Raw genomic sequence first — 26,956 nt, 5'->3', positions numbered from 1 at the left:
TGATGGCATTAAAAAATTCGATGAATCACGATAACGGTGGAACGCTTGCACGAACCGTGTCCAAACAGGAGAGTGCTTAATGCTTAGATACGACACATGTCATATCGACAGAGCGAGTACAGCCCATTCTATACTCGCAGTAGTCTTTTACACCCCCCGGGCTTCTTTGTTTCTTTTCTCTTCGTCGTCATTTTATCAAAAATCTTTTTTGGAGCCAAGTTTTCGGATTTTCTTCAAATTGGAAATCTCCAGTAAATAAACACACCAAAATTCAAACTCTTCCAAATCCCACAATCAAATCTTCCGAATTAAGAAAATCCCACTCCCAATTTCGTAACGCTATTCTGTAAACGCCATTCTAGCGTTGAATTTTCATGGTTTGTTCTTCTATTTTCCTATAAAAATCTGCTGTAAGCTTAAGTTTTCATCAATGGTGGATTTCTTGAGGTTCATTGTGTTTTCGACTTCATAATACGCACGTTAATATTCAATATGAGTTGTTGGGATTGAATCTCAAACCCTTGAAAAGTCAGTCCTTCAAAATCTTTCTCACATAACCCAAGATGGAATCAGCTTTTTAATCACTTTCTCCCAATCCAACCAAAATATTTTATCCAATTTTAATACAAATCCCAAAAAAATATATGTATCCACCAATCCCACCACCCATGTCCTCTGCGTCTGCGCCTGATGCGGTGGACACGCCTCTCCTGAGTCGCTCCATAGCCGATCACATAATACGAAGCCGCCGTTTCCTTCGCCGACCTCCGCCCCCTCTACGAGGCGCGGCTTCCCGTCTCCTGCGCCGCGCCAGCAGCCGTCGGATGATGCTACGAGAACCTTCTGTGCGAGTCCGGGAAGTCGCAGCGGAGCAGCTGGAAGAGCGGCAGAGCGATTGGGCATACTCAAAACCGATCATAGTGCTTGACGTTCTGTGGAATTTAGCCTTTGTGGTTATCTCGATCGCGGTTTTGGCTCTGAGTTTGGAGGAGACACCCGGCGTGCCTTTGAGATTGTGGATTGTTGGGTACGTTTTGCAGTGCTTGTTCCATATTGGGTGCGTGATTGTCGAGTATAAGAAGCGACGTGAGAGGCAGAATCTGAGTTCGGAGACAAACGGGGAATCAGGTGCGGGTTCAAGTTCTGGATCTCTGATTGGAAACGAGGTAGGGGATTCTGAGAGTTATGGCGTAGAGGAGGAAGAGAATGAAAATGAAACCAGGTACCAAACAAAAATATATTGTTTTTTTCTCTGTATAGTCTTTGCTTTAAACCTGATCATCTTCACATCCTGTGTGTAAACTGGAAGACATGTTTGATTTCCATTCCAGTTGAAGGGATGATAGGGGAAGATGACTTGCGTGTTCTCATTAAAATAGATAACCCTTACGTATTTCAAAATTGCTAATCTGGGAGCTCGGAGCTTTGCTGCTTGACGTTAGCTAGGGGGAGTTTTAGTACAGATTCACAGTTTCTTGACTAAAATCTTCATGGTAACTGCAGTATCTCAAAGTTTTTAACGTCTGTAAATATGTTGTTCTGTTGAAGTTGAACTTTGTTGACGCTGTAGTTGGATGTGCTTGAAGGATGAGTTTGCAGGGCAATCGTGCCTTATGATAACATTTAGTTCTTTTTTTTTTCTTTCTGAAGTATCCTCATGTTTATTATTGCAGCTTTGTTAAGAGTGTGGAATCAGCAAATACAATGTTTTCATTTGTCTGGTGGATCATTGGCTTCTATTGGGTAACTGTTGATGGCACAGCTTTGACACGCAATTCGCCTCAGCTTTACTGGTTTGTTTGGATAGATTTTGGCTTTGATGTGGCATTATTGATTGTCCCGTAGCTTTTGTTTGTATACCGTTCTCCTGGACTTGTGCTTATATGTAGGTTTATTTTGCAGGCTCTGCGTTACATTTCTAGCCTTCGATGTGGTATTTGTTGTGATTTGCATCGTTGTTGCGTGCCTCGTTGGTATTGCTGTTTGCTGCTGTCTTCCTTGCATAATTGCAATTTTATATGCACTAGCAGACCGGGTAATTCACTAGGATGAATGATCTTTTTTGTCTACATTTATATTATAATAGTTATTCAGTATGACTTCTAACTCTTAAGATTTTAACACACTGCTCTTATGTTACATGTTTTTAAGAACTTGTACTTAAACAAGGGCTAAGCACAAGTTAACAGTTCTTTTTCTTTACTTGGGTTCATGTTATTGACATAATTAAGTGCGATAATCAAGCTAGGATGAACAACAGTTTAAAGTGAATCTTTTTTAAGTTATACACATCCTCCATAATCAATAAAGGTTGAGGAATGTACAATTCTATTTGGTCCGTTATTTTGTTCCTATCATTTGTTTGTTTCTCAGGCAACTGGTCTTTGCATCAAATATACTGGCCTTTTCTGCTCCCTGATTGCAATGATGCCCTGAAGTTACATAACTTTGATTCTAAAAACAGGAAGGTGCCACAGAAGAAGAGATTGATCGATTGCCAAAGTACAAATTCCGCAGGGTGGGTGAATTTGAGAAAATTAATGGTGAGGTTCAAGAATCTTACAGCGGAATAATGACAGAATCTGGTGCTGAAATGCCCATGGAACGTGTTCTCTCCCATGAGGATGCCGTAAGTATCACAATGCAGTTATATTTAGTTTAGTATCGCAATGAAGTTATATGTAGTTTCGTGAGATTAAAGTTATTTGAACCACATAAACTCCATAAACTGTTTCACAAGTGTTAAAAAATTAGGACTTAAACTAAGCAGTACGTGTGTCTCAGCTCGAACACAATTGTTTTAAAGGAAGATCTAAGGTCTGTTTGGGAGATAAGGAAGAATAGAATGGGAAATTAGGAGTTGAATTATTCGGCTTGTTGGAAAACCATTCCTTAATGGAACAGTGTGAACCATAATGTCCATGTGTATGAGGGAAGATTTAGGTTCATTTGGGAGAACCGAAAGAATGGAATGGAAATATTAAGGAGGTGAAATTTCTTTATTTGTTTGGAGAAAATTCATTGATGAAGTGGAAAGAGGAATATCCTGATCCATAAGTGGCTAATGCTTAAAGGAAGCTTCAGGATCTACTAGTTACAGTGGAAAGGATTGAATTAGGGATGGAGAATTGTATAGTTAAGAATAATCATAACTCAAGTGTGCTTAAGGTTTATCTGAAAGTGGAAACGAATGGCATCGAAAATTAAAAAGTGGAAAATCTTTTACCTTGTCTGGAATCTGGAGATCATTTATTAATAGAATGGAAAGGTGAATAGGGTGAATATAATTTACCCTCGTTACCTTCCAAGTGCTTAAAAGAATTCACCTCTGGTAACTTTTTTTAAAAAATTACATCTACTTGTTTGACTAATTTGTCATATTTCTTTTAAAGAAAAAAGTAAACCTCTATCTTTTTTGTTCATCATTGCCTCTGCCCATCTCCCTTAGGGAATGATTGATTTTCCACATTATGTTTAGATAGAACTAGAATCTTTATGAAACTCGTTTAGAGAAACACTTCTATTAAAATGAATGAAAAAATAGTGTCATGTGAAACTGGAATAATAAATTCTAAATTTCATGAACTAAATGTAAATTTACAAATAAATTTCACAAAGTTTCTAAATTTATTCCAAACATAATCTTAAACATTATAGTTTATCTTTTCTCTTCATCTTAGGTATGACTTCCAATTTGATCTGCCATGCCGGGTTCTCGTGCAGGAGTCTCTATTTTTAACGAGTTAAATCCTTGTTGACGCTGAGTTTAAATGGAGATAGAAAAATTTTTCTGCCCGTTCAAAATAGGGATGGAGATGTGGAAGTAGCTACCTTTTCTAAATAGATTTTATTTTAAAATTGCATATTTTATATTTTGCAAAATGATAGAATTAGCTAAATATGTACTAAGGGGGAGTCTTCAGTCCGTGCGAGGACCCTGATGAGGATTATTCCCCGTGCAGGAAAAGTAGGGACAGGAACGGGGAATTTTTTTCCATGGGGTTCGGGGATAAGGAATGTGATCTCCTCTTCAAACTGGCTTCACTTCTTCCTCTCCCCTTATCTCAGACTAAAATAGAATAGTTTATTCTGATTTCCATTATTTTTTACCTGAAAAGGGTAAAAAATAATGGAAATCTTTACCCGGTTTCCATACTTCAATTCTGGGATATTGGCTTCATAGCATACCATTTTTTCCCCCTGAAAATGATTTAAGATGGCATGTCGAAATCAAATTATTCAAAATTCTTATAGTTTTTTTTATGTATCTTCTCTGCCTCATAAAAATGGAAATGCCCAGTAAGCTAGATTTTCTAGCTGCACATATCCTAACATCTTTTCTCTTGTGAATCATAGGAATGTTGTATCTGCCTTTCTGCCTACGATGATGGAAGTGAACTCCGGGAACTTCCTTGCTGTCACCATTTTCATTGCGCCTGCATAGACAAGTGGCTGTACATCAATGCTACCTGCCCTCTCTGCAAGTACAACATCCTGAAGACCGATGATCAAAGTGGTAGCGAAGAAGTATGAAAAAGGAAAAGAAGTAATGATTCAGGGTCTTCTTCCTGGCTAGTTTTTACATTTGGAGGATGTGTTTTTCCTGTATATCACCGGTGAAAGCCTTGTTTTGAGACAGCTGTCTGACCAGAGATTGGTTAGGTGTATAAGTTCCAATGTAATAAGAGAGGTTCTTTTTGTTGTCAAAGTTGCCTCTAAAGAAAGAAATGCAAAAGGGAAGAAGCTGTCCATTGGAGAGGATCTGATTGTGAATTCCCTTTCTGGTGCATGTTGAGTCGTAGTATTTTCTTTATTTTTTTTTTTTAAATGAGTAAAACAAAAAGAGGTAAGTAGGTTGCGTCTGTTGTAAATATTGAAGTCTTTGCTGAATTTTATTTTCTGGTCAGGCTCTATGAAATGGGATCTCTTGTTTATTTATATAATCAATATATATATATATATATATGTATATATAAAAAGAGGAATTTGAGTTGCTCAGGTCTTCTTTGCCGTCGCTCACAAGTTATTATCATGATTTTTGTAAACGTGAATTAAGGATTCCATTCTTGGACAAGTTGATGGTAGCTGGTGATTACCCAGAAGCAGTCTCCTAATGATTTTTTAACAGCTGGACTACGGTCTATAAAAAGATTATTTACCAAGGTAATAAAATAATAATAAAAAAAAAAAAAAGATGTTGTTAATAATATAATTGGTGGGAATTTTGGTATTCAAAAAACATTCGAGGAGCTCAGAAGCGCACATCTCATCTGGAAATCAGGTGATTGTGGTGGACCCGCCACCACGAGAGCGCAGGATCATCATAGCTCCTTTGCACCAGCCGGGAATCGAACCCGGGTCTGTACCGTGGCAGGGTACTATTCTACCACTAGACCACTGGTGCTTCTTGTTCTCCTCGCATTGTATTATTAATATAACTAGATCTATCACCTCACATACGGCCGCCAAGCAGAAAGTTGGAGTCAGAATATATTTTAGAGAGATTTTGAATTGGAAAAATCTTTAAAAAATAATTTAGACGTTTTTTTTTTTTTTTGTGGGGAATTAAATTAAATTAAATTATTTTTAATCGGACATATTAGCACAAATTTATCCAGATAAATACCACTTCATCCCACGTGTAACAAAATAACATAAAAACAAATAGGATTAAATAAATCTTATTATCAACCAAACCAATTTCACGATTTTCAGCTAATAATTGGGTGATTATATACTCTTCTGTACACAATCAATTTTCTTTCTGTTGAGTAATCAATACAAAAAATTAATAAATAAAATAATTGAAGATCAAAATTTGGATTGATACGCACACCAAACAGGGATTCCCGTAACCGCTCCACCATAACTCCTCTCCATAGCCGGCACACCATACCCGACAGCCTGCGAGGAGCACGCGTAATCCGGCAACGTTTTTCTCTCCGCCGATTTCACATCCCTAAACGACGTCCTTTGACCCCTCACCCTCACTCTCACCGACACATTGATTATTCCATTCCTCTGCATTCTCTCGTCCCTCAACCTGTAACTCAACAAATGCAAGTGACCTTCTGGGGCGTATCCTCCCATGAAATCCGTCACCGGCATTCTCGCTGATCCTATTCTCCTCTCCCCCGACGACGTCCTACAATTAACCTCTAATGCTATGAACTGCGTGTTGCCGTTGACAGACATGTCCATCTCCAGCTTCTCGTTCCACGACGGATAGCTCCCTCCTTGTTCTTCCATCCTCGTTGTACGATAGTTGAACGGATCCACTTTCACGGTCACGTACGCATTCTTCTTCACTGATTTTCTATCAATGCGCAGGTCCTCTGCTGATAAGACAGTGATCTCTAGCACGCGAGACATTGTTTCTCTGTTGTCGGTTCTTCTGGTTCTATTTCTAAGGGTTGGCTGCTCTGGAAAATCGGAAAACTGAAGATCTGAAAGATGATGGATGGGGAGCCGGAGAACATTACTTATATCAGGGTGCTGGCTACCGATACGGAAGTTATCCAGAAACAAGAACGAAGGGAGAGAGAAGCAAAGAAAGAGAGAAGGTGCTCAGAAACTGTGGCGTCTGATTATTATTTTATTATTGGACCTAATTAATAACGTATAAATTGAGTAGGTAAAAATTTATAATAATTTTAAATTATTATTATTATTATTATTATAAGATGAAGTGTAAACTCTGAATTGCAAATAAAAGATTTATCTGAAAATAAAAAAGAAAAAAAAAATTGTGAATTAAATTTTTACTGTTAAATAAATCAAAGCCAATTGTAATTTGGAGCAAAATAGGCGGCGTTTGGAGCTCAACAGTTGTTTTTGTTGACTGCGCGGTTCGCTGGTGGAAATTAATTTATTAAATTAGTGCCGACGTGTTTGGCGCGTCATGTGTGACGTGACCCGCGCGTAGTTACCCTTAAATCCGCATTTGTCGCCGTATCAGCAATAATTTTTTTATTTAAAAAAAGAGACATAACTCAGTCTTATCTAAAAAAAATAAAAAAGTCAAAATAACTTTTAAAATTTGTCCACTATTTATTTATTTTTTTCATTTATTTTAATTTTACATATTTTTTTCATTTATTTTAATTTTATACTTTGCATATTCTTTCTTAAAACTCCGTATTATTTGATTTTTTTTTTTTTTTTTTTTTCATTTCATCTAAGTGCATATACTATTTGAATGAGAAACAGTTGTCTTTTTTTATAAGGTTATGCATAATCATTTGATGTCTTTTTTGAGTTATTGAGTTGAAACTTACGAGCATAGTGTATGAATATATGTCTCGGGGTGTTTGAAGCAGACATCTTTTTTTCAGATGGACCATAATACCATGTGCGTATTGAAGGGAGCAAAGCTATTAATATAATACAAAAAATATATGATATTACACACAATAGAGTTGATGGAATGAATATAACTAGGAGATATATATAAAATATATATATATTTTTTCCAAATGGGTAGTGGAAGTGGCAAGTGACGAGTGTAAAGAGTGTCATTGCCATTGCGCAAGCGTGTAGAAAATTTCGTACTCGTAACATTTTATATTGACGCCGATTTGGAGTTGACTCCCCCCCCCCCCTCATTTCTTCCAGGCAATTTTCATTTTTCACAAATCATTTCAACAATTCTCATCCAAAACGTGTAGAAAAATTCATAATGCCCATTTGCATTTGGAGTTGACTCTCCCACTAATTTTCCTAATTTCTTCCTCCCACTTTAACTATTTAAACTATTAATTATATCATTTTTTCTATAAAAAAAAAAAAAATTAGTTAAATTTATTAATTTAATTTTTTTTTACTATCAATTCATTTCGTAAATTTAAGTTAAATATTTATCACAGTTTAGTTTAGTTAAGTCAGTACCTACTTAAGAAAACAAAATTATAAAATAAAACTATTATGCGATACAATATTTTTTTAGTTTTTTTTATTAATTTAAATTAAAATAATATTTTACTTTTTAATACGAATATACCTCAAATCTGAATTTACCGTCATATTTTTACTAATAGTATTAGTGTGCATTAATAGTTAAATAGTACATTAAATATATTTTTTTAAAAAAATATAAAGATTAATTTAAATATTTTAAAATATTATATGTATTAATTTACAATTTAAATAGGAAAAACTAAATTAAACTATCAAAAATTTTAATGATTGTTCGTATGGAGATTAAAACTAAATATTTGTTAGTAATTAAATGAAAAATGAGTTGAACTTGATGTAGATATAAAAGAAGCATTTTGAGTCGGATGTATATTAATGCGTATAGATTACTCGTATTATGATTATTTTAATACCAGTAATTGCTTGAAACCATCTTTTTACTATATATATATATATGTGTGCGCGTGCGTGTGTATATATATATATATATATGCTTATATTTGGTTCCTAGATCTTGATTTGAATCAACGATCCATAGGCTTTCTAATTTTCAAATTTAATTTGATAAAATTTCTTTCAAATTTCAATTTATAAAAAAATCGTGTTAGACGTTTTCTGAAATTTGAAAAATATACCTCAAGAATTCGTATCAAATTCCCCTTTCTGTTTCATCTTCCAACACGTGAAAGAGACTGCATAGATACATGTATGTATATGTATGTATGTGTGTGTGTGTGTGTGTATATATATATCTATATGTGTACGGGCTAAACTTGGTCCCTGGAGTAATATAAGTTTCTGTATCATTGTACTATTAATTCCTTTACTTTTATTTTACTACTTTTCCTTTTTTTATGAAAAGTTGATAAATGTTAAATTCTTGGCTGTAATCATATTTTATTGTTCCTTCTGTAAACGTTGCAGAAGTTTCTTACGTTTTGGCTTGAATTTTATTGCTACTATAGATTTTGGGTAATTTTTAATTATACATAAAATTTTATTTTGTGAAATATATATACACTAGTATGATATCAAGATTTTAATCAATAGTGTGATAAAAATTTAAAATTGTTCGAAATTTATATTGTGAAATTTTTGTTAAGCTATTAACTAAATACCATATAAATATGTATACGCCATACATAATATTTTTTTACAAGAATAATTACCTATCTCATATATTCAAGAATAATAGTAAATCGGGTACGATAATATTAAGATGATGATTATGTTAAGAACACGAGTAATATGATACGAAAAATTTTATTATCATTAGATATTCAAGAATCAGTACATGAAATTTTAATGAATTTGAAAGAGATTCTATTAAGAAGTAATCTATATGGAACTCGCAACGCCTTTATTTGTGTTAAAGGTTCCGGATATATAACTGCTAAAGATATCGTTTTGCCACCCTCTGTGGAAATCGTTGATAATGCACAACATATAGCTAGCCTAACGGAGCCAATTAATTTGCGTATTGGATTACAAATCGAGAGAAATCAATGATATGCTATAAAAACGTCAAATAACTTTCAAGACCGAAGTTATCCTATCGAAGATACGAAAAATTTTATTATCATCTTTTTAATTTATATTAGTAATACTGATAGTAGTAAAAATTATAATTATGATGATTGTAATTGTGGTTATGACATATGTAATAATTATTATGACAATCACTACCATTATTCTCGTTATTATCACATTTATTACTACTATTACTTTTTTTATTAGCTTTACAACCTATATCTTTACCATTGTTGCCTTTGTTATTGCATCCACCATTTATGTAATTATCCGATATTATTATTTTTACCACTACTACTACCATCGTAGATACTATTATCAATAATGTTACTATCAAATATTTTTGTTACCTTCATCACTAATATTGTAAATGCTATTACTGTTCCTACTATTATTATTATCACCATTAGCACTATCTTTATTATTTTTATTACTATTGTTATTGTCGTCACTACTATTATTGTTGCCATCATTTGATTATAATATTATCAATATTAGATTTTTATTATCACTTTTATTAAAATAAAACTAAAAAATGAATATAAATTTTTGTATGTTATATCACTTATTTATTTATATTCATAGTAAATATAGTGAAGTAAAAATTTTATTTATAAAATCTAACTAAATAGCCAAACATAATATTAATATATTTTTCAAAAGTTTATTGGTTTGTTATGAATAGCCAAAAAAAAAAAAAAGAAAAAAAAAAGCTATTTAAATTGTTCTCCCACAATTGGGTTTTTTCCCTCTTCAAAACTTTTGTATGATAATCAATAATATAATAATTTAGTGATTAATATTTTTAATATTATATTTAAAAATTACGAATTTAAATATTATTAAAAAAATATAATTAATTATTTAATAAATATAATGTAAATTCATGTTATTAGTTTTATAATGTTTAATTTAATATAATCATAACTTAGTTAATTAATATGTTTATGGATTGTATCGACTAAGTTTAATTTATTATTTTTTGGGCAAAAAATGTACTCTATATTAATTAAAAGTTTTTAATTAAAATAATAACAATGGTTTAAAAACACCTCTTAGTCTTTTTAATTTATATAAAAAAACTTTTGTACAACAGCATGTTGGGGTGCGGACTGGGGTGGACGCCAAACGCATCGTTTTGTCGCAGGAATTTTATCCGGTCTTAAATTTCTGGTGTCGCCTCGGCATTTCTCATTCGCACTCCCGCAAATTTAGTGACTCAAAGCTGAGAGATGGCTTCTACTGCTCATCTCTCGCTCCTCTCCAAATTTTCACCTGTTTTCTTCTCCAATCCCCAGTTCACTCCACCCTTTAAGTTAACTACGAAACGAACTGAAGCTTCCCGGTTCAGATGCTCCGCTGGTCAGACCGGCTTCTTCACGAGGCTAGGCCGACTGATAAAGGAGAAGGCCAAGAGCGACGTCGAGAAGATATTCTCCGGATTTTCTAAAACTAGAGAAAATCTCGCCGTAATCGACGAGCTCTTGCTCTATTGGAACCTTGCCGACACCGATAAAGTTCTTGACGAGCTGGAAGAGGTTGCAATTCGCACCTTTTTGTATTTTATCTAGAAAATGACTTCTACAAATTTCCCGGAAAGCAGAAGGTTTAGCTTGATCTTGCCAAGTTAATCGATTTCTGCTTTTCATCCTCGTTTCATTGTTATATTCTTTACAGTACATTATCGTCGAAATAGTTGTCTTGGAAAATGGTTATAGAGGTTAACTTTGAAGGATGGCTGTCTAAAGCTAATAATAATATGTTTCGGGAGATCAGAACTAAGAATGTGTTGTCATTGCAGGCGTTGTTGGTGTCTGATTTTGGGCCTAAAATCACTATTAAGATTGTGGAGAGCCTGCGGGAGGATATACTGGCTGCGAAGCTTAAATCAGGAAGTGAAATAAAGGTTCCTGAAGCCTGAACTTGTTTATTTTTGAGTTTCCTTCTCTGTTCCATTGCAGACAAACTGTATGAGGAATAAGAGAAGATTCACATGCATGTGCCTGCTTTCTTGAGAAAATTGAACTTGACTTGGCTAACCCCATTTTATCTGAATCATGTAGCTAGCTTATTTTATGGCATTTTAGTCTCAAGAAATGATAATACCTCATCTGAAAGTCGATCTGTATTAGTGCTTAGCCCTTAACTGGGAGAAGACTCCTTCATTTTCTTCTGTGATGTGAATATTGAGAAATGTGAATTATGGAGGATGTAGGATGCTTTGAAGAAGAGTGTGTTGGATGTCTTGACTAAGAAAGGAAATAAGACGGAACTTCAACTTGGATTCAGGTTGTGGATTACTTAGGTCTTCATTTTTTTCTGTTTTGATTTACTCTTTTGTGCACTGCGGGCCTCTATCTAATTTCACCTGTTGTTTTATTTCATCTTATTAGAAAACCAGCTGTAGTTATGATTGTTGGGGTCAATGGAGGTGGGAAGACAACGTCTCTTGGTAAGATACTGAACTGATGTGGTAACACATTTCCTACCTTTATCAAGCTAAAACAAAGTGTGAAATGGAAGCTAACAAAGCAAAATGCTAACATTTGGAGAACCATAATAGACAATAATTTAGACAGTTATCTTTCTAATAGGTTTCTTTATAAAGATAGTGGATGTTCTCTTTAATATATATTTTTTTCTACATGTAAACTTCTCTTCCCTTTTCTTTTTAAGTTTCATGCGGGGAGGTTTTGGGATTTTATTTGATCTGTTTTCACTATCCTAGACTGTGCTTCATGTTAATGATCCTTGCTTGTTTTCTTGTTATATGAGAATAATTATCTGAATATGATCAATTGTCGACTTGCAGGAAAGCTGGCTTATAGATTAAAGAATGGAGGAGCAAAGGTGAGCATTCATGTATATGTGCTTAATTTTGCTTCATGGAGATAGCTGTCTTATAGATATATAGCGAAAAAGGTGAAATATGATATTCTTGTGAGAGCCTGAGCTATGATTAATATAACATGAATTTTGTAGCAGTAAACTATGATGAGAAGACATTAGTATAATGGTTTCTCAACATTCTAGCCCGTAGAATAATAATTCTGTTCTTGAACCTTGAGAAAGATCATTAAGCAAATACTAGGAAAAGGGTGCTGCAATTTTAGGGGTGTAGGAGGTCGGTATGATATATACACCTTTTTTTTTTTCTTTTTTCTCTGGTATACTGGTGTATGCAGGGTGGTTATCTTAATGACTTAAGTGTATGTAGTGGTGGTAGGGAGATTGCGTATTAATTGAGACATGTTTTTCCATCTCCTTCCTCATATTTCAGAAAAGCATAGCTTATTGATTGCCTCGTGGTTTGAAATTGTGAAAGGTATTGATGGCTGCTGGTGATACATTTAGAGCAGCTGCTAGCGATCAGCTGGAAATATGGGCAGAGAGGACAGGGTGTGAGATTGTTGTGGCTGAAAGAGAGAACGCCAAGGCATCATCAGGTAGAGAAGTAAAATGTCTAATGATGTCATTCCGTTTTCTTTTAGTTAAATTTCAGTCACTTTGTATGGTTACTGACATGTGGTCTTAAAGTGCTTTCTGAATAGTTCTTTCACAGGCTGTAAAAAGAGGGAAAGAGCAAGGTTTTGACGTTGTTTTGTGTGATACATCTGGACGTAAGTGTTACTGTGTTAGGGACTTCCACTGCTTGCTCTTAGCAGGCGCTTTTAAACTGATTGTTCTTTATTCCAACTCTTTATTTATTATGTCAGGTCTTCACACTAATTTCAGCCTGATGGAAGAGTTGATAGCATGCAAAAAAGCTGTGGGCAAGGTCATTCCTGGTGCACCTAAAGTAAGCTTATTGTCTTAAATTTTTACTATCACATTCTTATTCAAATGTTTTAATATGGGTTTTATTGGCTTACCATTAACTCTCCAGATGCGTAAGTACACTACACTATTTGGCACAGAATTTTCATCCTCAATTTTTGAACAATAGTTCCAATGCCCAGGCTGTTTAATTGGTTATGACTTATTCTGCTGACAAATTATTCTATAAAATACAAATGGATAGTAAAGTCACCTTAAATTCTTAATTTTTACTTTCTGAAATATTCCTTTTTAGAGTTTTCTAAGACAGTTGCATGTCATTTGCAGGAGATTCTACTTGTCCTTGATGGAAATACTGGTTTGAATATGCTTCCACAAGCAAGAGAGTTCAATGAAGTATGGTTTCCTATATTTTGCATTATATTATAGATAATTGGGTAACAATTGCATGTGAATCTGTAATTGAAGGGGAAAGCTTGGCATAACATATAATAGTTTAATTTTTACAAAAGTTTTCTCCAAGCTTTGCATGTAAATTTTGGGGGAATTACATGTTCTCTCTCTTGCATTATCGATTTGGCAACTTCAGTACTAAATACAGTTACTTCACCTCCATCTTCATCGACTCTTTTATTATTAAGATCCTAATTTTCTTGGGAACCAAAGAAACCATTGGTATGATGTCAGTCTTCTTTTCCAAATGAAAAATTTTCTTCACTAAGGCAAAAGATTGAGGGAATACTCTTGTTCCATCATAACAATGGAATTGTATCATGAGATTTTATCACAACTTTGGCCTGCATCAAGGAAGGATCCTTCTGCCCTTTTCCCTCCACAGTTTGATACCTTATGTTGTTCAGTCATCTATATCATGTTGTTTCCTATCTTTGCATGACAAAACAGCATCAGAATTCCAGCTTTTGCATCTGTATATATCATGTGTCCAAAATATTAACTCATTGAATTAGTTTTCTTTTTAACAGAGTTCTGTATAATAAATGATAGCTGCCATGTAAATTATTGAACTTTATCCTCTCTCTTTCAACCATAATTCAATATTTTCTAATAATATTTTTTCTTTGATTAAAAAAAATTCTTTTCCAGGTTGTTGGAATAACAGGTTTGATCCTGACAAAACTTGATGGGTCTGCCAGGGGTGGTTGTGTGGTATCTCACAATTTTCCCTTTTCTTCTCTCTTTAAAAATTATTTAAGTGTTCTGTTTTCCATGAATTTGTTTTTCAGTGTATTCATTCCTCTGATAGGTCAGCGTAGTTGATGAACTTGGCATCCCAGTGAAGTTTGTGGGCGTTGGTGAAGGTGTAGAAGACCTTCAACCCTTCGATGCAGAGGCATTTGTTAATGCTATATTCTCATGAGGCCTAAAATGTGCTTAGTATGTAACACAGGTAAATGAATTTGTCTGTTTTAACCATGGATCCTTCCGAAGTTTTCTTACTTTAGTCACCTTACATGTGTAGAAGTAAAACTTTGCTACCAAATCGCAGAAAGCATTAGATATGATGGCTGCTTTTTGACAGGAATCATCAAAAGTTAGTTTTTACTTTCATAAATTTAAAAAATATACTAATTGGCTATTTTGCATCTCATTCTGAGTACTTGCACCCATTTTAGCCTTTGAGTTTTATATGCACTTTTTCTTCTTTTTGATTTGGGGTTTTATCTGCACTTTCAAACTGAAAGAAGAGAAAACCTGCGATTTAACATGGGATACAGCCGCTAGATCTATTCAATTAAAAGCCATCTTGGAAACAGAAAAAGAATGCAAATAGAGAAGTTTGAAAAGCAAATGTAATAACATAGACATTTGAACCCCTAATCAACACGTTAATTAGTTACCTTTTCATATTCTGAAAAAATAAATGTTGAGCAGTTCCTTTTGGTTGATAATTTTTTGTTTACTGGAGAAATACCTTTATTACTGCATTGATTATTCATCATGCAGCTTTGCATTGTGCATTTCCTGTACCAAGTTCTTTTCATGGATTAAAAATTTGGCTCGAAGTTTCTGATGACGCTTCAACCATCAGCCTTCTAGAGCGTAAGAGTAGGCGGTGATACTTTATTCATAACGTTAGCAAGCGACAAAAGGATGATTTGCTTCTGGTATACATCTCATGGTTGGCAAATTGGAAAATATTTTTGCCGTTGGCAGTTCCTTTCATAAGGTATCTGCTGGGTCTTTTGCTGGTCCTTAACAAGCAGACAAAGATGAGGGTACTGTAGAGTTCAGAGGCTTTTAAATCTATTCTGGACATATTTCCAGGGTGTTTCTTAATTTATATCAGCTGTTCATAGCAGTTTAGTTATTGTAATCACATTGCTTGAGTTTCAGTAGTTTCAATGTGTTAATTCGGTTCAAGAGTGTTTCAGACTTTCTTTTGGTGATTTGTAAAGTGAGGTTAGAAGCTTATAGAACCTACATTATTCTACTGTGCTAAACGCAGAGATAACCAATAGAAAGATCTCTCTCTATTTTTCTTCGGAAAAACAATCTAAAGGTCATTATTAGGACGTGAATCCGGAATTATTGTCATATAACAAAAGTAAGCCACCAACTGCACTTGTTTCTGCAACAAAAAAGCTGCAGAACAGATGTACATAATTAAATATTATGTTATGGCAATGTTTTGGAATAAATTCAAAAATATTACAGATATGTACAAAATCACAGTTAATTCATTAAGTAGTTGTAAATTATGCTAGGATGATGAAATAATTTGGTAAAATTTAGATTTTGTTGTTTTAATTTTGTTTGCCAATAAATTTCTAACAGATTTTAAATTTGTTTTAAATATGGCCTTAATGATTGTAACTTTTTTTTTTTTTTGAATTGAGTGATTGGTACTTTTGAGTTTGGACCTGGTAAAAGAAAGACAAAATTTAACTAGTAAAGATCATGTTTATTTCATTTCAAGTTACGAGACTGACCAATGCCTTGTCATGTAAGAAGTGCATCCCGTGACCAGCGAGCTTGCATGGTACCTAGTCTTTGTGGTGTTTGATCGCCTTGAGATGAGGCTTTGCGGTGAGCAAATATTAATTTATAGATCAAATTCAAATTTGTTTGTCCTGACATCAGGCTGCAAAATTCCCATACAAATTTCTTAGCACCGGTATGAGTAGCATATGGGGATTAAGTGATTGGGTTGACGTGTGATATGGATGCAGGAAAAACACTTCTAATCTCTATTAAAGTTTGTAAGGCATCAAACATAGGAACAAGAATGCTGCTTGAAGTAACGTGAATGCCATTGTATACCTGTTAAACTGGAAGTAAGCAAAGGATGATGATGATGAATTCATACATGTCGTGTAACATCAACATGTCAACGCCTTGAGAGAGAGATATTGCAGAAGCAGTCATATATATGTGTGTATGTATTATTCTATTCAATTGTATATTCCATGCACCAACAAAGATTCTGATTATATGTAGCAGATATTGGAAGGAGCATGGGATAATGTATAAGACAATACACAATTTAACATGAAGTTGTAAACAGAGATTTTCACAATTTTCCATGGCCATGGTTAACTAGACAGAAAATGACGTGTCTTGGATGATCGCAAAAATTGGATGACTTTAAAGCTTGGAGACAGGGGAGTTATAGAAAGTAGCACGAGCAGTATGGACCAGTTTCCCCGAGTTCGTCAACTTAAAATTGATTGCAACTACAGTAATATTTCTTCCACTCCTCACTACAGATCCATCCACAACCAACTTTGCCTGCATTTGTTGAAACTATTGAATTATTATCAAATCAACAAAAGTTTTAACTCTAATTAAGAAAAGATTATCAAACATGTGATATTATATTAAGAGTGCTTAGTTCTTACTTTTTTTCGTTGAAAAATATCTATTAGCGGAAAAAATCAAATGATCACGTCTGAAAACTATCAAATAGCTGTTTTCTTTTGCACTGGAATAGCTGTGCGATTCGATAGCTTTCAAGCAGCTGCACCATTTGATAGTGCAAAAGAGTTGGAGAAGAGAAACCCAGCTTTGAAAACTATCAAATGGCGCAGCAAGAAACTGCAATGGCTGCCTAAAAGCATTCATGCTCAAAAAGCCTAATATAAGTCAGAAAACACCTTCTCTATAACAAACCCCAGGCTGCCACAGAGAATTGCTACCACACTAAGCACTTTTCTTACAATGTATATTTGATCAGGCAATATGTAGTTTACTAATTCAGCCTATAATTCATTTTTGGCTACACAGTCTCCAACTAGACAACCAACAGATTTCACATCTAGACAGCACAAGAAACCCACACTTCCCTGTACTACAAAGAGACCCTTTTGAATCAGCTGTTTTTCTGCTAAATTAAGCTTCTTAAGGAGTTGAAGAAGACAAATCCAGCTTTGGAAACTATTGAATGGCACAGCAAGAAACTGCAATGGCTGCCTAAAAGTATTCACACTCAAAAGTCTAGCATAAGTCTAAAAAGGTATCCTCCATAGCAAACTCCAGCTGCCACAGAGAATTGTATCATAGCTAAGACTTCTCCAACAATGTATATTTGATCAGCTATATATAGTTTTGCTAATTCAGCTAGTAATTCATTTTTGCTACACAGTCTCCAGCTAGACAACCAACAGATTCACATCTAGACAGCACCTGAGAAACCCACACTTCCTGTAATACAAAGGGGCACGCATTTGCTATCTTGTGTTTCAAGATCACCATTTTAAGGTGCCTTTGTTTGCTTGATTATGTTCAGCGTCTTGTTGAACACTTCACAACATATGTTTTTTCCTTTTGCACCAGAGGAAAAAAAGATAATAGCTATAAATAAAATAGCGGGGAAGTCACAGCCCTCAATAAATTTAATTCGGCTTTATGTTGTTAAATCCTCATATTAAACTATGTCCGAAGCAAATCAACAAATTCTACGGAACTCATTTGAAAATCTATACTTGACTTTATTTTATTAAACTGGTGCAATTTTATTAAAAAATGATAAAACTTAAGCGGATAGAGAATTTCAAATAGAATTTAATAATATATTCCAAAAATTATCAGTTTGATGAAATTTTAAATGTTTTGTTTTAATTCCGCATAGTATTTTAACTGAGTTCAATTTTAACATTTCAAGGGAGCTCAATTTCTATTCTTTTAAATTGCAGATCTCTCAAATTATGTGTGAATTTCCAAATGAATTACACAAAAAATAAATCTTGATATATTCCAGACGTTTCATAGAATTATTATGTTCTCCACTTTTGCAAAGTCCAAAGGGAAGAGAAAACTAAATGAAATTGTTAAAAACTCACGTTTGTAGGAGCAGCAGAGAGATAAGACATGCTCAATTCACCGAGAAACAGCTCCTTATCCTCAGGTACCACCGTCCTAGCACAAGCAATCGACACTTTTTCTGCAACAGCTGCAGCAGCTCCTCCATGTAGCCCACCATAAAAGTTCTACAATTACAAACCCATAAGAAATCAAAAGAAAGAAAAGGATGATAATTCTCCAACTGTTTGCCGAGAAAATGAGGGGAACCCAAATTCACTGCAAAAAGAATCCGACCGGAAATGGAATTCCACGTAGTTAATACCCTAACCGTTGCTCAAAAAGTTAAAGAGTCCCCGAGAAAAATCCAATAAGGATTCGTATAAATACTCGAAATTTTAGTTCATTACGTTAAGTTACATTTCCTCGGCAACCAAATAAAATCCGGATAATGCAAACACGATTTGTAAGCAGTTAAACAAAAAATCAGATAGTAATTGAGAAAAGAAATTTACAGAAATAACGGGTTTAACAGTAAGGAGGCAGGAGAGGCGGCCATGTTGGATGTCGAGAGCTTTGAGATTGTCGCACAGGAGAAGGGAGTAGAGGTCCTTGGAAGGGTACTTTTGTACTGCGGAATCATAGACGGCCATATCCTTAAAGAAACCAAGGATTTTAATCACATATTCGGGATTTACGTCTTTCGTCGAAATAGAAGAAGAAGAAGAAGAAGAAATCTGCTCATGAAGAGGGGTTCTTGAGCTTTTTTCCATTGTTTGTGCTGCGTGACTAGTCTCGGGGAAGAGCATTCAGCACTCTCCCATCCGTACCGGAAGCATATGAATTACATATTATTTATGTCAAAATTAGTTTTTAGAATTACCAAATATACCTTGTATTTTATAATAAATTACAAAACTGATTAGCGGGGGGGAGGGGTGGGACATCCATGAGAAATGAAAAGATTCGTGGGGAGCCCCTGTACTATCTCAAGTTAAACACTTGGTATTACAGCATGCCCCCCAAAACATTATCCATTTTTGTGCCAAAGAACTTGAAATTAAACTTGATCTATAAATCGATATTCATCTATTGAGAGGTTTATCCTAAGTCAATAATTTCCTAACATCAGGCTAATCCGATTTTAATTATCTTACGTAAAGATTGTACTTTATGCATAACTTTTTTCTAATAAAAGTTGAATATTATTATTACTAGTGAAATTTAACCTTTTTCAGATTTGTAAAATTATATCTTGGAGAACAAAGAGTACTTCGATCAAAATAGTATTCTTTGTTATTATTTCTATAAATCTTATTGTGTCCTATATTTTCCTTACAGTTTTCCAGACCAAAAGCTGAAAAAATCATATTAGCCAATGAGATTTAGTAACTTTCTGAGTAATCTAAATTTTTAATAATATACTTTAAAAAATTTTATAGTGTTACGTCTTAATATTTCATAATAATTTATAAAATTTAAGATAATCATAATTTTATATAATCATTCAATAAAATTACTAAATTATTATAAAATATTAAAAAAAAATTACTACAATAATCCAAACCAACCTTGTACCCGCCAATATGATCAAACCATCCCCTTCCACTAAAATGATAGAGAAACGCCCAGAGGATCTTGAATCTTGAATAGTGTGCCAGCCTTGCAACAAAACTTCTTTATTACCATTAATTTTCTCTTCCTTCTGGTATGGCCTAGTAGAAAGTGTTGCTCTTCTAAAATTTTAGTTGCTAATTATTCTTTTGTATCTGTTGATCAAATATATCTGTACGTATAGATATACAAACTAGAAAGTTCCTCAGTTCATTCTTTTCCAAAAGACGTTTTCTCACTTTATACTACATCTACGATTACAGATCTACGAACAAATAAAAGAAATAGGCAACACTGGTTGTTTGCTGAGAAAATTTCAATGACTGACGAGCCGCTTTTTGTTACTAAAAAGACCGAGGAAAAATGAAGTTCAAACTACAGCGAATACCTAATCGTGGCTCAAAGATTAGGAGGAACTCGAGATCTCAAGGAAATTGCAATTATTCTTCAGTACAAATTCTTAAAATCTTAGTTCATTTCACTCTCATAGATTCCTACTCCAACATTTATCTCAGCATCAAACAAAATCAGGCAATGAGAAACAGGACTCGTAAGCATCAAACGATAGATCAGAAAGCAAGAGAGATATCGGAGAGAAATTACAGTCTTACAGAGATTGCTGGTTTGACAGAGAGTAGGCAGGAGATGTAACCAGGTCGGACGTCCAGGGTCTGAAGATTGCTGCAAAGAAGTGGAGAGTATAAATCCTTGGAAACGTAATTGCGGACAGTGGAATCAGAGACACCGACGTCCTCCAAGAATCCAAGGAGAGAAATTATATGTTCCGAATTCATGTCTTTTATGATTGTTTTTGTCATCGTCGTAGTCGAAATTGAGGAGAAGGAAGAAGAAATCTGCTCCTGAGGAGGAACTGATGGTGTTTTCGCCATTTTCATCTCTCCGATTTCTCCTCAATATTTTGCTTTCTTATACCAGATTCAGGAAGAAGAATTGATTTCTTTTATACGAAAATAATAAATTGTGATGGCCAACCAAGGCCTTGGGTCGGTAAAGACTTCAGTGGCCGATTTAAGACAAAAAAAAAAAAAAAAAATTTTATTTCATAACTTGTAAATTATATTTAGGGAATATTTTTAATCATAATTTTATTTTTCCTTTTCAGATTAATTATTATTTTTAGTTAATTTATTAATTTACTAATTTCCCTTAACAAATTAATTTACTAATTTTTTAACCCCTTTTGAATAAAATAGATATCACGACATACCTTTCTAAAATATTTAATAAATTCAAATTACTTTTTTTTTATTACTAATTTCAGGACATCTTATTTATCAATATAATAAATTTAAACTATAGAGTTTTCTCTTTTTTCAACTATAAAGTTATTGAAAATTTCAAAACTACTTAAATTTATGTCGAATTTGGAATTTATAAAATTTTAAGATTAAATAGATCAAAATTAAAAAAAAATTCAAAAAATTAGAAGAGAATGACTTAAAAACCAATAATTTTTTTTTTTTGGTATAATGACAAAATTTTGAGACACAAAATACAATTATTTGTCAATAAAAAACTCTAATTTAATTCTTTTAGTAATTTATTTGGAATACAAATAATATTTAAATATTTAATTTTGTATAAATATATGACATAAACATAAATAAAAAGATAAAAAAACATAATTGGAAATTAGAATTGGGCCTAGCCCACTTCAATTCAGGCCCATATTTGCCAAAACAACCCGACCCAATTATTTCCTCTTTACCGTCGGTTCATACCCAATAAAAATAAATAAAGAAAAAAGTTTGAACTAATGACAAACCATATTGCCGTTTGGACTCTCCCCCCTCTCATCTTCTTCCCCACTCTACCCCTCTCTCTCTATTTTTTTTTTTCTTTTTCCCGCGAAACTCTCTGCAAAACCTAATCCTTCCCAGCTTCTTCACTTCATTCATCACTCTCTTCTTCAAAACACGAGACTTCTTTTTCTTCTTCTTGAATTCTTATTATCTATTGATTGTCAACTAAGTTTTTCTTAGCTTCCATAAATTTCACTTGGCCGTTACAGTATCGTTTTTTAAACACAAACTACGGAATATTTTGTGAAACTAAAGAAGCTTTTTAGGGTTTCTTTCAATCTAAAACGCTAGCGTTTACCGTTTTTTTGCTCTTATCCGCATATATGTGTATATAATATATACACATGTATGTATAATTTTTTTTTTTTTGTGTTTGACCGTATTATTAATTTATCGCTGAACTTCAAAATTAAACACTCTTTGATTACTTATTGTTTGATCTTTGTATTTTGGAGATTTTGGGCTTTGTTTTCAAGCTTCATTAAGATCATTTATAATACTATTTTTCAAGATTGAAGAGTTTTTTCGTGGTGTTTTTCTTCAATTTTCTTTTCTCAATTGAATGTGTTGATTGGACTTGGGTTATGTATCAAGATGGGGGAAGATAAGGAGCCAAATTTTGTAAGGGAAAAAGAGGGTTTAGACGCAGCGAGTCCTTCGGTATCTAATGGTAGCTGCGACCATCTTCCATTGAAGCCAGCCTCTGTTCATGGGTGAGCTTCCCTATTTATTCATCCATACTTGTTGTCTTGTTTATGTTGAATGAGAATATAGGGTGTGTTTAATTATTATTTGCAATTTAGCATTTCGGACAAAGTTGAATTATGAAGAGCAAAAGGAAATAGTTTCTCAATTTTGGGTCTGGAATCTTGAAAAAATTAATTTCTCTAATAGGAAATGCATTAATTTGAAATCAGAAACGTTTAGAAGAATTAATTCTCTAGATATTTGATACAAAATTCATGTCCCTAAGCTTAGTAGGCCAAATCCACAACCACTTAACTATATCTTGCTTGTATTAGTTCCATTCTATCGGCGAAGAGAGCCTCTCATTCTTTTGTTGTTCCTATCTTACATAGTCTAAATGGACTAGGAATCAGAATATAATATACATAGGATAAAATTTGAATGAAAACAGTAGTATAATTCAAAGATAATTACATATTCAATTCATTTTAGGTGCTTTGGTAATTTCTTCCTTGATATGAGAGAATAGGAATTAGCGGTTATGAAATTGAAAATTTGGGTAACGTTTTTCTAATTATGCGTTACATGTGTAAATAATGATTAACATCTATATATCACATAATTAGAACCTAATACTTGAATGATCATAAGATGGGTTTGAACAACGTACAGTGTTAATGAGAGATTTGAGTGAAGTTTGTTCAATTATTTATCAGATATATAAATTATGACTTACTTTTATATTTGACATAAGTAAGATGCAAAAATTGAATATCAATAAAAAAGTTTGAACGGGCTGCAATGTTAGTATATTTAGTACAATACATATACATATTTTTTATTGCTTATGCAGCTATGAATGTGGTAGAGAACTTGTGTTCTTAGGCAAACATTTGTTGGGAATTTCATCCTTTATTGCATTTTGTAGGAGGATAACAGGTCCTACTAGAAGATCAACTAAGGGAGGCTGGACACAGAAGGAGGTTAGTTTGTAATTTCTACTTTTCCGTTAAGCTGATATTCAGATGAGTATTTATTGCTTTTCCATTTTTTGCTTAGCGTTATCCCAAATTATACTAACTTTTGCTCCTTGCTAGTACTTTCACTTGGAAAGTATGTAAAGATTGGATATACCAAAAAAGAATAAAAATAAGTTGATAGACACGTCTCTCTTTCATTTGAAAAGATCTATAGTATCGGTGGTGAAATGTCTAGAGAGTAGTCACTGACCCTTCTCTTTATCCTAGGATGAGAATTTGATTTCTGCTGTTCAGAAGTACAAAGGCAAAAACTGGAAAAAGATCGGTGTGTATATCTGATTCCAATATGAAATTAGAGCATGAAATTGCAATTTTCTTACTGTTTTACAGTATATCTGATTCCGATATACGAACTGTCATACTAGAGTAGAAATTTGTTATGATTTCTTTGATTTCACATGTTACAACTGTTGTTGCAGCTGAATGTGTCCCTGATAGAACAGATGTGCAATGCCTGCATCGCTGGCAGAAGGTTCTTAACCCTGATCTTGTTAAAGGACCGTGGAGCATCGAGGTAAATATCTTGTTGGGAATATTTTCCCAGAGCATCCACAGAATTAACATGGTTTTGGTTCACTTAACTTTTGTCTCTCCAGAAATATCAACTGTAATCCAAATATCAACAAATTATAATGAAATTCATGTATCAATTTTCTCGCAGAATCCCTTCAATCCTGGCATTTGTGTGCATGAACATATGTATATGTATATCTATATACATGCAAGTATATAAATACTCAATTTGCTTTTAGGTCACTCTACGGTTTCTTTTATTTTCCCTATTTCCAGATGTACTCTGATCTGAATCTTGTGATTAATTTTCTTTGCTTTGTGCTTTTCCTTCGTTTTTTTTTGTTTCTTTTCTTTTCAAATCCTCTTTTCCTTCGTGTGTATTAGCGTTCCTACTTATGTTTCCCTAATCCCTTTTTTCATCTTAGAAATTTTTGGTCTAAATGGTTTGACAAATGCCCTTGTGTTCTTAACTGCATGTTTCACTAATCTTTCACTGTCCTAGATTTCAGGTATCAATAGCTTCTTACGTTGTTACTCTCATTGATCTCCCTATGTACAGAAACAGAGCTTCTGCCTCCCTTATCCCCCTAGCTCACTTGGACCAGTGTCTTTCCCAGGATAGAAGAGATTTGACAAATAGCTACCTCTTAAAAATTCATGACTTATACAAAAGGATATGATATATATATGATCTATCTTGATCTCATCAAGATTGAAATACTTTAGAAGTGTCTTTTCATGTAACAGAAGGACAACACTTACACCATTTAGTTTTTTTTTTCTTCTTTTTGGGCAGTAAATATGGATTCCATCTTTCCATGATTGAACAGATTAAACTAGCCAAACCTAGTATATAATCCTATATTCTTAATTCTCTTTTCTTGATTGTTTGAATTTTTTTTTTCTCTATATTAGCACAACAGCATCAGTTAATGCTAGTTTTGCATACAGTTTGGAAAATCTGGTTGTGAAGTTTATACTGAGTGATTTTAGTTCTAAATATTCTGTGGATTTTCAGGAAGATAACCTTATTATTAAGATAGTCGGGGAGCAGGGTAATAAGAAATGGTCTGAAATAGCAAAACACCTGCCTGGACGCATAGGCAAGCAATGCCGAGAAAGGTCTGTTAATAATTTTTTAGCACAGCTTCTGTGATGATCACTTCAATTATCCTTATGAATCAATCAAAAGACAGTTACTAATAATTTGTTCAGGTGGTACAACCACCTAAATCCAGAAATAAAAAGAAGTGCATGGACCAAAGAGGAGGAGATTATTCTAATTACGGCACACAGGGAACACGGAAACAAGTGGGCTGAGATAGCCAAGCTTCTTCCTGGAAGGTATTGCTTGGGGACTTCGTAAGTGAGAATATGATAGAAACTCATATCTGCTAAGTTGGAGCTAAGTAGATTGAGGATTTTGTCTGTTTTTCTTTACTGTAAAAGCTAATATGATTTGTTTTCTTCTGTCCTTGGAAATTAACAGGACTGAAAACTCAATAAAGAATCATTGGAATTGCTCAGTAAGGAAGAAAGCAGAATTGTTTTCAAGCAGCAATCCTGAACTTCGCATTTGTGGCCTAAACAACGAAAACAGGAAGTCTGACACAATAAAAATTAATACTAGTCGCCAGGACTTGAATCACAACAGAAGGATGGATTCATTGTCACTAGATTTGCCTCTTGGAAATGAGATTAAAGATGCAGACAAGGTGCAGAAAATAACTGGCTCTGGCAATGAAGATGCTCTAGCAACTAGTCTAAATGGTGGAAACTGCAGAGAAGGTTGCACATACGAAGAATCAAAACATATAGGTTCCTCTAACCAGACTAGTCCATTCCATGACACTTCTTGTGTCAGTTTTCCTCATTTACTTACAAGAACTGATGAGGCTGGTAAACATATCAACTTCTCGCCGTCCAGAAAAATGATGGAACCGTTGTCTGCTCTGAGCACTCCCTTATCTTCTCATGGGTGTAATGGGAAAACTAGAAGCTCGCTTTCGGACCATGGTACCGAGGAAGTAGCTTTTCCTGTTACCTCGGAGGTTCTTGCAACTCCACCAAGCCAAAACGAAGGTGAATTACCAACCAGCTGCATGACTCCTGAATCTATACTGAGAATTGTAGCAAGTACTTACAAGAATACACCATCTATTATAAGAAGACGAGGCTCTTCAGCTCGGAAGCGAAGCAGAAATGGCTGTTCTTGTTCACTAGAAGAACGAATTGATAAGTTGGAGAACAGCCATGAGATACAGCATCCGCGTTTTTGTGACAATATTAATGATGTTCAGCAGGATTTGGTCTCTTCTCTGAAGTCTCAGAAGCTTGAAAGTTGTGCAACAAATTCCATGGAAAAGAGTCCGAGTCTGGAAACTGTAAAGAGATGGTGACTTGCGCCAATGCAAAGGATTTTGTTATATTTGAGATGACATATGTTTTTTTCCTTCTTCTAAAGTCAATATTATTCCCTTTTTTTTTTCTTCTTCTTTTCTTCTTTTGCTAAAGATGCGGAGCCTTAATTATGGCTCAGTGACGAAGCCCCATGAACCAACAGGGTAAGTTTAACATGAATTCCCAAGATTGATATGCAGTTAAAAATGGAGGGTTAAATAAAATTTTAGTTGAAGTATTTAAATTTTCACCATTAAAAAAATAAAAAATACATATCACCATCACACATATTTTTGTATAATATTAGTTCTAAATGGTGAAAAATTAAAAAAAAAAATTTAAAATAAATTTTATACATAAAATGAATACACAATTACTTTCATATGTGTAGTAAAATAC

At 33.8% G+C, this 26,956-nt stretch overlaps 5 protein-coding genes and 2 non-coding genes across 10 annotated transcripts; 3 read left to right on the top strand and 4 right to left on the bottom strand.

Annotated features, from left to right (window-relative positions):
• Nucleotides 1-179: 179 nt before the first annotated feature.
• LOC110824682 (RING/U-box superfamily protein) lies at nt 180-4,998 on the top strand. Its single transcript, XM_088219830.1, has 5 exons — nt 180-1,222; nt 1,674-1,793; nt 1,903-2,035; nt 2,465-2,629; nt 4,357-4,998. The coding sequence occupies exons 1-5, from the start codon at nt 645-647 to the stop codon at nt 4,531-4,533; spliced, it is 1,173 nt and encodes a 390-aa protein (XP_088075956.1). The 5' UTR covers nt 180-644; the 3' UTR covers nt 4,534-4,998.
• A 249-nt stretch (nt 4,999-5,247) lies between these two features.
• Nucleotides 5,248-5,330, bottom strand: LOC148253704 (small nucleolar RNA snoR114). The gene has a single exon (XR_015820862.1). It is a non-coding gene; the product is annotated as a small nucleolar RNA snoR114 (small nucleolar RNA).
• A 3-nt stretch (nt 5,331-5,333) lies between these two features.
• On the bottom strand, nt 5,334-5,404 carry TRNAG-GCC (transfer RNA glycine (anticodon GCC)). The gene has a single exon. It is a non-coding gene; the product is annotated as a tRNA-Gly (tRNA).
• A 251-nt stretch (nt 5,405-5,655) lies between these two features.
• BAP2 (BON association protein 2) lies at nt 5,656-6,518 on the bottom strand. Its single transcript, XM_022031688.2, has one exon. It carries the CDS (start codon nt 6,370-6,372, stop codon nt 5,812-5,814), a length of 561 nt encoding a protein of 186 aa, XP_021887380.1. The 5' UTR covers nt 6,373-6,518; the 3' UTR covers nt 5,656-5,811.
• Nucleotides 6,519-10,557: 4,039 nt separating this feature from the next.
• On the top strand, nt 10,558-15,603 carry CPFTSY (signal recognition particle receptor protein, chloroplast (FTSY)). 3 transcript variants are annotated; one of them, XM_022048607.2, is made up of 12 exons: nt 10,561-10,982; nt 11,246-11,350; nt 11,660-11,733; nt 11,838-11,896; nt 12,257-12,294; nt 12,770-12,890; nt 12,996-13,064; nt 13,161-13,243; nt 13,549-13,617; nt 14,326-14,388; nt 14,486-14,629; nt 15,272-15,603. In XM_022048607.2, the coding sequence occupies exons 1-11, from the start codon at nt 10,677-10,679 to the stop codon at nt 14,597-14,599; spliced, it is 1,101 nt and encodes a 366-aa protein (XP_021904299.1). In that variant the 5' UTR covers nt 10,561-10,676; the 3' UTR covers nt 14,600-14,629; nt 15,272-15,603. The 3 variants fall into 3 exon arrangements, with proteins under 3 accessions (XP_088075747.1, XP_021904299.1, XP_021904298.1); XM_022048606.2 differs by having other exon boundaries at nt 10,563-10,982; nt 15,187-15,603; XM_088219621.1 differs by lacking the exon at nt 15,272-15,603 and having other exon boundaries at nt 10,558-10,982; nt 14,466-14,830.
• A 989-nt stretch (nt 15,604-16,592) lies between these two features.
• Nucleotides 16,593-21,083, bottom strand: LOC110819429 (Thioesterase superfamily protein). 2 transcript variants are annotated; one of them, XM_022048609.2, is made up of 3 exons: nt 20,706-21,083; nt 18,522-18,668; nt 16,593-16,971 (listed from the first exon to the last, which is right to left on the bottom strand). In XM_022048609.2, the coding sequence occupies exons 1-3, from the start codon at nt 20,988-20,990 to the stop codon at nt 16,828-16,830; spliced, it is 576 nt and encodes a 191-aa protein (XP_021904301.1). In that variant the 5' UTR covers nt 20,991-21,083; the 3' UTR covers nt 16,593-16,827. The 2 variants fall into 2 exon arrangements, with proteins under 2 accessions (XP_021904301.1, XP_021904300.1); XM_022048608.2 differs by lacking the exon at nt 20,706-21,083 and adding an exon at nt 18,996-19,357.
• A 796-nt stretch (nt 21,084-21,879) lies between these two features.
• Nucleotides 21,880-26,644, top strand: MYB3R2 (myb domain protein 3r2). The gene is made up of 7 exons (XM_022048682.2): nt 21,880-22,630; nt 23,533-23,587; nt 23,852-23,909; nt 24,064-24,158; nt 25,176-25,279; nt 25,373-25,501; nt 25,647-26,644. Exons 1-7 carry the CDS (start codon nt 22,512-22,514, stop codon nt 26,554-26,556), a joined length of 1,470 nt encoding a protein of 489 aa, XP_021904374.1. The 5' UTR covers nt 21,880-22,511; the 3' UTR covers nt 26,557-26,644.
• Nucleotides 26,645-26,956: the final 312 nt, after the last annotated feature.

The sequence above is a fragment of the Carica papaya genome, chromosome 5 (genome assembly GCF_054855325.1).
Source record: "Carica papaya isolate Zhongbai chromosome 5, ASM5485532v1, whole genome shotgun sequence".
NCBI lineage: Eukaryota > Viridiplantae > Streptophyta > Magnoliopsida > Brassicales > Caricaceae > Carica > Carica papaya.
The sequence above is the reverse complement of the archived record's forward strand: the minus strand, read 5'-3'. Positions and strand labels throughout refer to the sequence as shown.